Genomic DNA, 12,226 nt, shown 5'->3' on the forward strand with positions numbered 1-12,226 from the left:
AAGGAAAGGAGTCGAAATAAGGATGCGAGATCCGGTAATCGAACTCAGGACCTCTTGCACCACGGCCGCGCACTAACCGACTGTGCCATCCTTGCTTCTGCATTACGCTTAAGGACGGTGCCTACTAATTAAAGATATTTTTGCCCCGGTGTGTGATTATGCCGGAAATGTAGATCTTAACAAGTGTTATTGAAATCCAAAAAGAAAATTGGGGGTAACCACGCATTTTTAAAAGATAATTCATTTATAATATTTGTAAAAAGCTTTAAAATACAAAGCAATGTATGGCGTTCTTCTCAAATTGAAGCTTAATTATCTCTCAAAAATGCATGGTTAACCCTAATTTTCTTTTTGGATACCAAGAGTACTTACTAAGATCTACTTTCTCCGGATAGCTTTAAACCGCGCAAAACTATCCCTGTATTACTAAGCGTCACCGATAGGAAATCCGAGTATCTCGAGATGCGCAGAACGTATGCGCAATAACAATAGTAAGCACCGTCCTTAATGTGGTTGAAACTAATAGTGGATGTAGAGTGTTATGGTTTTTGGAAGCATTATCTTAATTACCTTTTAAGCAACAAGGAAGGGTTATTCTTCCTTGAATGCAATTACAACGTAAAGCAAACGAATATCTTGCCAACCTTTTACCATGAACTCCTATCTTGGTGGGCTGAATTAAGAGAACTTGTTGACCCAAACTAGGGGTCACGAATACTGTACATCTTATGGAACAATAAAGAAATTATGATATCTAGGGCAAAACTGTTTTCTACAGACATTACTTTGATACTGGGGTAATGTTTACAAAGGACCTGTTTTATGAAAAGACAAATACTCAGTCATTTCGAGCAATGAAAAAGCAAGGTTTAACAAACTCAAATTTCTTGGTTTGGACTGGTCTAAGACAGTCTTTCCCATGGAAATTACGTGTTAATATTCAACTGTTTCGAGAAAGAGTGTCCAAAATAAGTATAAAAGCGTACGCGACAATGCCGAAAGGCTTTACAGTAAACAGTCAGTTTGAGTCAACGAAAACATGATGGCAATGCTATCGAAAACATCACCTAGAAATACATGCTCATGCTGTTACTGACATTGAGATACGAGTGAGTTTCAAAATTCAGTCAAATGATCCAGGCCATGAATTAGTAACAAAGGGTTAGGCTTCACAGGGAAAGCATAATTCTGACGACTTTAACCTTACTCGTTTTATGTCATGTTTTGTAGAGTAGGCCGAGCCGCGAAGCGGTTACATTACATTACATTAAATATCCAACGCTAGCCACCGACACTGAGGTGAATAGTTGTTTTAATATATACTAAAACAGTGAGATAATATACAGCACAAAAATTTAATTTGGATGTTTTCTTCACTTGTCACGGATGCAAATCGGGACGCCATCTTTTCCCGAGTTGCTCGGAGGTAAATAGCACAGGATATTCGAAGTTTGACGAGCCAATCAGCGCGCGAGTTCAGCGCTGTCCAATGTTTTAGTATATACTAATGGCTCATAGCCCATGGTGGCTTAGCCAATCAAAACTCTCGAATTGCATTATCCAATGATCCAGTTTTTAACAAATTAAAATAGCTATCTTCTGAATGAACATATTTCTGACTTCTCACAAGGCTTCGTCTCGGAAATAGTATTACAACTATTTCTCTCTTCATGAGAATGCAAGTTTTTAAGGCCAGGTCCGGTCTAAAATAGAACATCAATTGATTCCAATAACTCAAAAAACAGAAAGGTAAACTGAGAATCATTTTCATTTGTGCCAGGTGTTTTGTTTTGGTATAAAGAGATATAAATCAAATAAGGAACTGAACCCAGAGGGGATTTAATTCACAAGTCTTATTACGCTAGTCACTTTCGTAATAATTGTATATTTGCTTTGCCTTCCGGTGAATTTAAAACTCTTCATTTAAAGTCACGGCATTCTTTGAACACAATGAAAGAGAAATTAGAATTACCCAAAGTTAAAGTTCTTACTGCATGAGGTATTTCCCCTATCCATAATAATGCGGCTGCCAATATAATGTTTGGAAAAAAATTCGTTTTTGTGAAAACACTCTGGGAAAACTCTTTACATAGCCTACTGAACACATTTGCAAAACTTTTCGCCGACAAAATGAGAACTGTCAGGGGAACGCAAGAAGATAGCAAACACAAATTTATAAGCATCTTCTGTAACACACCGGGTTTTCTGTTTAAAACTAAAAGAAGTCCTGTTTCCAACCAATTGTAAAATTTTGATTATGTAAATGCTTGCCTCGAGAAAAAAAAAAAATAAAACAAAGGATTACCGCATCATAAATGATGTAGAATAGAAAATGAAAATGACCAACGACAGCCGTCTTGTAAGGTGGAATGATCCGTCAATTATTCAAAGGAAGTTACCTTTCATTTTAAGCTTCGCCTTAGGAGTGTAATTTTACCAGCCATATCAAAGCTTTCAAACCTTAATTTGAGTCAGACACGGAATCGAAATTGAAGTCATTCACAAAATAAAAGTAATTCATTTTATAACGTCCCGATATTTTGTCTTGTGTTATGAGTATTTCCCTCACGTAGTAGATTCTGAGTCTTACTTGAGTTAGGATCGCGGATTATTGAAACAAAAGAGGATCTCTCGATTCTAGTGCGAAAATGTGCGGCAAAACGAAACAAGGGTAAAGCAATGGCCAGTGTGCCTAAGACTGCACATATTGCTCCTAAAAACTTTCCCATCGGTGTCGTTGGAACCTTGTCGCCGTATCCTACAGTGCAAATGGTGATGATAGCCCACCAAAACGTGTCAGGTATACTGGTGAAGTTACTGTCATCATCTTCATTTAATTCCACGAAAAAGACAGCACTGGACCCTAAAATAACAGCGGTACTTCCAAATGTGACTAAAAGCCTGATGTCTTTCGTTCCCGAAGCAACCGTTAGCACCAAGATTCGCATCGCTTCGGAATAACGTACTATTTTTAAAATGCGTATGGTCGACAATGTCTCCAGCAACGACACAAGCGTCCTTGCGGAGGACCATGTCATTTTTATTGTCAGTTCTAAATAGAAAATAATGACCGTCGCAAAATCAACACAGTTCGGTAGCAGTTTAAAATACTCGCTTTTGTTTGGAGAGGCAAGCAGTCGCACAGCACACTCCAGTGTAAACCAACTATAACAAACGAGGTCAAAAGAAAACCATCGGTCATCTTGAAAAATTGTTCTTACTGTCTCTCTCTCTGCCGCTGAACGGTTGCTAGTTGAGTTCTGTTTCACAACATGCCGTGGTCGAAGCGAGTCAACAGTTTTCAAACAAGATCCTGCCACCGACACAACTATGATCACCTGCGAGAGAATAGCTAACACTTTAGCAGCCATGGAAGAACTGGGAAATTCAAACAGCTCCCATAATGTTCTCTGCCAAACATTTTGTGGACGAGAACGGTTAACATCCCCGAGTAAAACATTTTCCAATTTCTGACAGCTGTCTAACTCGACGGGAAGCATGAAAAATTTAACTTCTTCTTCAAACACTTGGGATGGCACATTGTCCGGGTAAATTAATCTCCCTTCGTTTTGATAGTAAAATAGTATCCCCTCAAACGCTTGCCTGTGGCGGTCAAAGAAATATTCTTCACGCTGAGAATCAAAGTATCTTTGCCGCTTTCTTGGGCATCCGAGTAGCGACTGAGGAAAGAGCGCCAGCTTGTCTTCATTCACTTCGAAAATCGCTCCACTTATGTTGATAACAAGCGGACGGCTTGTGCTGTCATTTACAGCTTCCATTTGTCTAGGCAAAAAGAAAAAGGCGAGAAAACTCTGGATTGAAAAGACTTTAAAAACGTCGAATTATCCAATTAAACACGCGCGAGGTTCAAAGAACATCAATTTTTCTACCCTCACATTTACGCAGGGAAAAGTGTGACCCATTTGTCACAACTGAGGGTTCAACGTTTTTACTGCTATTTGCGTTCTTTATAGGCTGCCAGTGTGAATCAATAAAAGCCAGTTCTTTTAAGTCACGTGTTCTCTTAAAAACAAACTGTCCTGTAGAATCATTTTAGATCACCAGACTTAATTCAATTAAACTAAAGCAACAGAGATGAATTTATCTACTCCTTGTGAGAAGCAAACATAGGCCGGCCTTCTTTGTTTATTTTTAATTGTCAAGAGTGCAATTAAGTCAATTTCTTTTATTGCTAAGATATGCATAACCGGCTTCATTGATGCCTTTGAAAGAAAGTACTACGTAAGATTCGGTAAACTTTTTTTGTTCTATCATGGAAAACATTTCACAGAATTTCAGGTTTAGGTTTTTGTTTTTTAGATTTTATCAGAAATAATATCAATAGCTTGCTTATGTCACTGGAATTTTAGAGAAATAGTGTTTGTTATATTTTGTTTTCAGCGATGTAAGGCATTTGTTACATTTTCTATTAATAGAAGTATTCATGTGGAGTAGTTTTATTATTGAAGCTTGGCAATGATGCCATTTGTCTGCAGGTGCACAGTTGAAATATCAATAACACTATATTTTCCTTTTATATTTACCAAGCATTTTTCTATTTCAAAATTACTTTGGCTCGTAACTACACTTGGCAAGGCAATAAAAAAGAACTGAGAAACTAGAAAAAGATTCCTTCCTTTTTTTCACCTGAAAAATTAAAGAGGATTACCAGTTTGTGGTAAGCTATTTGTGGTCAGCTTTTCATTGCTCTTAAATCTCGCAGGTGCCAGATCCACTGAGCCAACTCTTGGGTTAAATCAACACAAGTTGAATTTACGATTGAAAGTGGAGTTCGCATCTCTGTTTAAACAATTGCTCAACTTTATTGTATTAGTTCTTTTTGATTCTTGTACATCACCAGAAATAAATCTACAGCATTATGCCAAAGAAGGAGTCAGTCACACGGGCTCCCGTTGAGAGAAAAAACGCGATTTGGGCCATCGATTCTAGTTTGCGCTTTCATTTGTTTGAAGTCAGTTCAAATATATCCCACGTCAAAGTAAGCCGGGGATTCAGAGGGTGGACAAGCTTACCAAAATTGGAAAGGAAATATAATTCTGGAACAACGGAGGAAACATAAGTACTCATTGTTAATCAGTTTATAGAAGCTTATTCTTGGGTAATTTCTATCGCATATTGTTAAAAACTGAACTACGGATATCAGATTTCCAGCATTTTCATTGGCTCGCCGAACACAGGCTATCAGTTCATATACCCGCTGTACCTGATATGGTCAAGGAACGCGTTAGCAATAAAGCGAGCTGAACTGAAAGCATTTTTGCAGCTCTGAGAAAAAATGGCCGACAAAAGTCGTTTTGGACCGTAATTGTCCGACCCAGAAATCGATGCTTCAGTGGAAGAGTTCTGATAGCGTTTAGTGAAACACAATGGGGTATGGCGATCTGTTACGTATAATGGGTAAGATATAAAAGAAGTCATGCATACTTGCTCTCGTTTGTATTTGTGAGCTAGGGGCGTAGCCAGCCATTTTTACCATTTAAGAAAGAGTTGTACAACAAAAATCGTATATCAGTCAAATTTTGCCAACATCCAACGTAGGAATAGGTGGTCTTACTAGTTTTATTCCTAGCAGTCAACAATATAAAATGTGTTAATTAATACACATGCACGGCTGATTCCTTTTCCTTGTGGGATTTTGTTAAATTAAAAAGAAAATTTAAAATAACAAAGACTGCATGGTATGATCATTTTCATGACTATCATTACGCACTAACCATCACTGAAACGCAAGCCTTCCGGCTTGGTTTGCTCGCAGAGTCTAGTCGCTGATGACTCTCTGCCGGAGTCAATCAGCATCTCCCTGTGTACGCGCCAAAGAGCTAGAGATGATAGTCATTCTGTCATCTTTCTTTCTAACAATTACAGGTTCCTACAATTAACGCGGAAATCAACAGTCAACTAAATTTTCGTGCGCAAAACTACTTCAAAGATCTTTTGCATTTTCTTTGCTTTGTTGATAACCTTTGTCGAACATGTCGCACTAAGATAATCACGCACAATATTTGACTCGAACAATGATGTTTTAATAAAACGATGAAGCTTAGACGAAATACAAATTCATCTCGAATTGTTGACGATGATAGAACAAACCATAAATTCGGAGCGATTAACACGATTGTTTCTCGTCTAAATGTCTCAAATCTCGATTACTCAACCGCAACGAGCAACTAGCAACAATTGACAAAACTATATGAAAAACTTTTTCCAAAATCTAAAAATAACATGACGTCACAAGCTTACTTTTTTGGCACGAACACTACCTAGAAACTTTATGCTCGATTTCACTTAGTCCATGTTCGTGACAACCTGTCAGCATTTTTGAGTGTGTAATATTGAAAGTCATTACTTCATTTTATTTTTTTTCAAAATAAAACGTTGATATAGCGGGGATTTGCCATTGAGTAGTAAGAAAAAGAAAATGCGGCCTTTCGGAAATTCTTGTTAAGCCGGTGCTTAAGGACGGTGCCTAATAATTAAAGATATTTTGGCCCCGGTGTGTGATTATGCAGGGTACATCTTAACAGGTGTTATTGAAATCCAAAAAGAAAATTGGGGTAACCACGCATTTTTCAAAATAATTGATGAATAATATTTGCAAAAAGCTTTAAAATGCAAAGCAATGTATGGCGTTCTTTCTCAAATTGAAATTATCTCTCAAAAACGCATGGTTACCCCCAATTTTCTTTTTGGATACCAAGAGTACTTACTAAGATATACTTTCTCCGGATAGTTTTAAACCGCGCAATAATATCCCGGTATTAGTAAGCATCGGCGATAGGAAATCCGAGTATCTGGAGATGCGCAAAACGTACGCGCAATAACAATAGTAGGCACCCGTCCTTATGGCTTCAAGGCTATAGCTACACCACCTGTGAGCAATATGTTACCCTTTGAAAGTAAGATGAAGAATCTTTTGCAGACCAAAACATTGAAAACCAAAACGCAGGCACGTGGCAGTCTTCGCAACGAAAGTTGTTTTATTAGAAAAAAAGGTAAAAAGAAAACGAACACCAAGTATTAGCACGCGTTCGATTGACCTTATTCAGCCTTATTCCGGAATAAGAATCCGTGGAGTGATGGTTAAAACGATATGTTTGGCGCGTTTCGAAGCAGCAAGGATAACAAAAATATGTTTATAATAGCATTTTAGCTTTTAGCAGCTATTTGACAATTTTAATGTGGATCTCCCTAAAAATGAGGATTTCTAACTCCGGAATACGGTCAATCGAACGCGCCCTTAGTAGTGTGTAAATGTTGCTTTAAATTCCTAAAGGAACAAATTAAACTCCGCTGACCTTAAGATCTTAATCTAAAGTGGTTTTTTTTGGCAATTTAATGGATATTTCTGCATAACTCACCCTAACGTTGGTTTAAATAGCTCTTTGTAGAATGCATCCTGCATATTGTGCTCTGGGACACACTGTGACTTCTGCATTCCAGTAGTCCATTCCATAACACCGATCCCATTCTGTTGATAAAGAAAAGTAAGCTATGCTTTACTGCAATGCAAATGCAAGGAATATCAGTGATTGATTGATTGATTGATTGATTGATTGATTGATTGACTCAGATATGGGATATGAGTGGCCACAGCAACAGATGGCACTGACCCACAACTTAAAACAGAGTAAAAACCAGAGACTTATGACCTAATTAACAAGAGAGTATGATGAGCAAAAAATAAACTGAAGGAAATAGTATGAAGCTTCAAGTGAAGCTATGATCCTCGCAGTTATGAACTATTAGCAATTGCGTAGAGAGGCCTGAAAAATTCAGGTCTGTCACGGGATCTGAACCCGTGACAGTACCGTGACCTCGAGATACCGCTGGGACGCTCTAACCAACTCAGCTATGAATTAAGCCACTGACGTTGGGAGTAGGTCATTTGTGGGTTCTAATGTTTCCGTGATGAATGAATGAATCAACGAATGAAATGATATATGAAAGGAATCATATATCACGGGAATATTAGAACCCACACATGACCAGCTACCGACGTCAGTGGCTTCATAGCTCAGTTGGCCAGAGCGTGCACCGGTATCGCGAGGTCACGGGTTCAAACCCCATTGAAGTCCTGTATTTTTCAGGCTTCTCTACGCAATTGTGCTAATATTGCATTCATAACTGCGAGGATCATAGCTTAACTTATTTCATATCCGCAGTTCAATATATGATTTCTTTCATATATCATTTCATAAGTATGAAGCTTGCAAGATAATAGGCCTTATTCACGATAGCGGCCATGTTGGTTTTCAAATTTTCATGCAAATTAGCCATGTGTTATGCTGGGGGGCAACATTGGAAAAAAGGCAAATTGCGGAAAATCGGCTGGTCGAAATATTGAAATAACATTGCTAAAAGTACATTTTAGAATTTAGAATTTAGAATTAAGTACCTTTTGTAATAATTTTATATTTTTAGATTGCCTTTGACATTTTGACTTTCTACTTCGTTATCTGCTCATTTTTCACTAAAAAAAACATCGAAGTAACTTGTGCCGAATCATTCTATTTTACGACTTGGGTGATAAACATTCAATGAACGTGAAACAAATAATCTGTGTGGCTAAGATGTTCGTTATAACCTCTCGAACTTGTGTTGTTTGTCCCCTCAAAAGAGTGTAGCTAATTTGCATGCTAATAGCATATCCAACATGGCGGTCATCGTGAATAAGGTCTATTTTAAGAAGCCTTCAAATGAAGACTAAATAAGTGGATGCATTTTATGAACTTAATATGCATTATAGTTCAGACTGAACTATAAAGACTGTCCATCATTTGTACATTAGTCATGATTCGTGTGGTTTTCCAAAGAAATATCTCAGCTGGTGCACCAGAAAAGCCAAAGGTCTTCGCTAGCAAGGCTTCATTTCGCAATACAACGAATTTTTCCTTGGTGATATTCAAGTTTGTGTTGCTTAAAGAGTCCGTTCGTGTAAAAACCACCTCCATGCGATGTAAGGTTATTTCTAAAACCCCTTAACCGTACCTAGAGGCGACGCAAACCATAGAAAATGCAAAACGAGACATGGAGTGATTCGGTCAGTGTAAAATGCAGACTGCAGACCAGGGGTAAAATACAGACTGAGGTTATCATTGCAACTGTTGAAAAAGCCTAAATATTGTTTTAGGCCTAATTAGGCCAAAGGTTAGGATTTCTAAGGTCGATCTAAGGGTTTTAGGCTTTTTCAACAGTTACATTATAACCTAAGTCAGTCTGCATTTTACACTGACCGGACATGATTTAAAATTTGAGCTCAGCGGATTTTCCCACTCTTGTGATGCGCAATGTGAGGCGCCCGTTTCTCAATTTTCGCGCGCTTAGGGTGATGCAGTGCAGCTGGAGCCTTTGATTTAAATAACTGCGGAGAACTGCGGAGAATAGACCTTTTTGCAGATCATTTTGATTATCTGTTGTTTCAAATAGCAATTATGGGATGCCCAGGGGGCATAACGTTTTTCGAAACAATAGAAATCAAAATGGCCGCCGTATCTGCAAAAAGGTCTCATATGGGGCGCCGTATTTTTAAAACCTGCATTTAATTAATGCGATTGGTTATTAGGTGTGGTTGACAGTATTCTTCATATTTTACGTGACACACTGATAACTATATGAGATATTCACTGAAAACAATGATTGTTTATTATCAACTTAATATGGGAACAATTATGATTTTGTTTCCCTCTCTTATATTTGTCAGAAATGGTCAAGGAATGGGGTTGGAAAAATACTAGCTTCATTGAAAAGACGAGTGACAAGACGGAGGATTAGATCTTTCCCAACAATGGTGACACTTTAGCCACCCACGCCACGTTGAAAAATAGTCACGTAATCGTGCATGTGGCCCCCGTTTTGAGTATTTTTCCGCCGGACGATAACGAAATTCTGTCTTTACAGTAACCATGATAACAAGCTAAGATTATGGTATCGACTTTCAGACGTGACAACGAGTAATGACAAGTATTGTTATTACGTGCCCTCATCAAGTTTGGACAAAAAGCGAAATTGCTTTAGAATTTTGGTTAACAGAATTTTATACCGGACAAAATCTCACTCGAAATGGTTATAAGGCTTCCCTGCTAGCAGACATCTCTTTTCTTTTGCGTTCGTTGGGAAGACGAGTACGGGAAAGAGACCTCCGCCATTTTGATCCAACCACCGTCCATAACCTTGGACAGCACTCTTCAAACCGCATGCCCCGTGATATGTTTGCTGGCTGTGATTTAAGCCCACTGTGTCCCGCGCATTCCCTTACAGTAATTCCGCTGCTGTTAAATGAGCCCACACAACATGACGTATCACGTGAGGGTATGGTCGCTAAGTAACCGCCGTGCATGCTCAACACAGTGAATTTCGACCCATGGCAGAGGTCTCTTTCCTGGGGCCCGTTTCTCGAAAGTCCCGAAACTTTACGGGCCATTTTCGGGTGTGACAATTTCCTTTGTATCTCAAGAACGGAGAGGGTTTGAGTTGTCAAACTTCACAGTCATTTTGCTTTTTGTTACCTTGAAAACGTGTTAAAAGATCAACTTTCCAAAACAAGCGGTTGGCAGTTTCACAAATGGCTTTTCGGGTCCGAAAAGTGTTCGGGACTTTCGAGAAACGGGCCCCTGGACTCGTCAGGCCCCAGTGAAAGAGACCTCCTCTAGCACGGAATTACAAGGCTAAAAATAGCCGAAAAACAATTAAGCGAAGTGGACAAGGTATAGAACGCATTTCAATATCAAGTGGAGATCACGCACCCGCAACACTCGATGAGCTTTGATTTGATGGACGGAACCCCAAAAACCTTATAGGGCTATGGCTATGTCTATGCCATGCTGATGAGGTCTAACAAGGCTGAAACAGCTGTCCATGGCTGCCAATTAAGCGGGTGAAATGGTTGTGCGCATGCGTGATGTGTTACCCACATCGGGTTGGAGTTATGGTGTGTTCACCATGCTTTTTAATGTTTTTTTTCTTCACTGGACTATTTTGCATTGTTAAAACGTTTCGTAAAGACAAGTTGCTTAAAGTTGATATCCGCAAGTATTGAAAAAAAGCACAGTCCTTTTCCGCTCAAATTCAGTTTGCAAACATTTCGCTGACTGTACTTTTTATTTGTGACAAAAGTAGTTATTTCATTATCAGACAAGTAAAAGATCACGTATATCTCTTTTTGTAAATTATGCCAAAATGCGTAGCTGTTGTCCACTAACAATGACAACCAATTGTTTGGCCCTTTGCCTTTGCTGAAAACCTTACCAGTTCCTGACAAAAATCTTATCTCCAGGTTACAAATATGCGACGATATTCAGTAACACGAGACACACACAACTCACTCAGATTTACCGAGAGAGTCTGCAAGGAGGCTTAATCATAGCGAAAAGCAAATGATAAACGCAATTTCCGTTCGGAATTTTTGGTTACTCGCAACTATTTTGTTGTTCCTTTCAAGACGTTCCGAAAATTTGGGAAATTTTCCGATCAGGCACGCCAATATAGCACTACTATTGTCATTCCTACCGCAAATTCCGAAAAATTTTGGTGAATTTTTTTTTAATTCCCGCACAAAACCAATTGATGTGACGTCACCTTATTGTTACACTCACTCAGACACAAAGGATAGTATCATAAGGGTCAAGCCTTTTTGGCGTGGAAATGGAAGAAATTGATCTTTCCTGATCATGCGTAAGGTAGGCCATTGCATGATATTGCTGCCTGTTAACCCAGATGAGCTATCTCCCCCAAGGAAGGAGGGGGGGGGGGGGGGAGACTCCCATATAAAAAGGGGAGGGACGTTCGTCGCAAATTTTAAATTAAACTCCTAAAGGAGACCAACCTGGCCCAGGCTTTTTTGAATCCTAAAAGAGACCATATTAAAACGCAGAGAAATAAAAAATACAATGACTTTTAATGATGGCCAAGACATTATCATCTAATACTTTCACCTTCGTGAAAGTTCACTCAATCTCGATTATCAGCTCATATACCTTAGTTTGACCTCATATGGCAAATGATTGCGCTTAGCGTTAGTAAGCTAAAAGTTTTTTTCGCTGCAAAGCGAATTTTCTGTCTGAATAAAGCAGATAATGGAATGGAATGTTTGGATCAATGTTTGGATCAATTCCGACGTTTAGAAGTACGCGAAAAGGTAAGAAACGTTTTTGTGATGAGACTGCGTCTGTCTGACCACAAGGTCTTACACAACATCGCATCAATCCTC

At 38.8% G+C, this 12,226-nt stretch overlaps 1 protein-coding gene across 1 annotated transcript; it reads right to left on the minus strand.

Moving 5' to 3' along the window:
- Window positions 1-745: 745 nt before the first annotated feature.
- LOC138028896 (potassium voltage-gated channel subfamily A member 2-like) lies at window positions 746-4,281 on the minus strand. Its single transcript, XM_068876535.1, has one exon. The coding sequence runs from the start codon at window positions 3,777-3,779 to the stop codon at window positions 2,523-2,525; it is 1,257 nt and encodes a 418-aa protein (XP_068732636.1). The 5' UTR covers window positions 3,780-4,281; the 3' UTR covers window positions 746-2,522.
- Between the last annotated feature and the right edge of the window lie 7,945 nt (window positions 4,282-12,226).

This window comes from Montipora capricornis, chromosome 13 (assembly GCF_036669925.1).
Source record: "Montipora capricornis isolate CH-2021 chromosome 13, ASM3666992v2, whole genome shotgun sequence".
In the NCBI taxonomy this organism is placed as follows: domain Eukaryota; kingdom Metazoa; phylum Cnidaria; class Anthozoa; order Scleractinia; family Acroporidae; genus Montipora; species Montipora capricornis.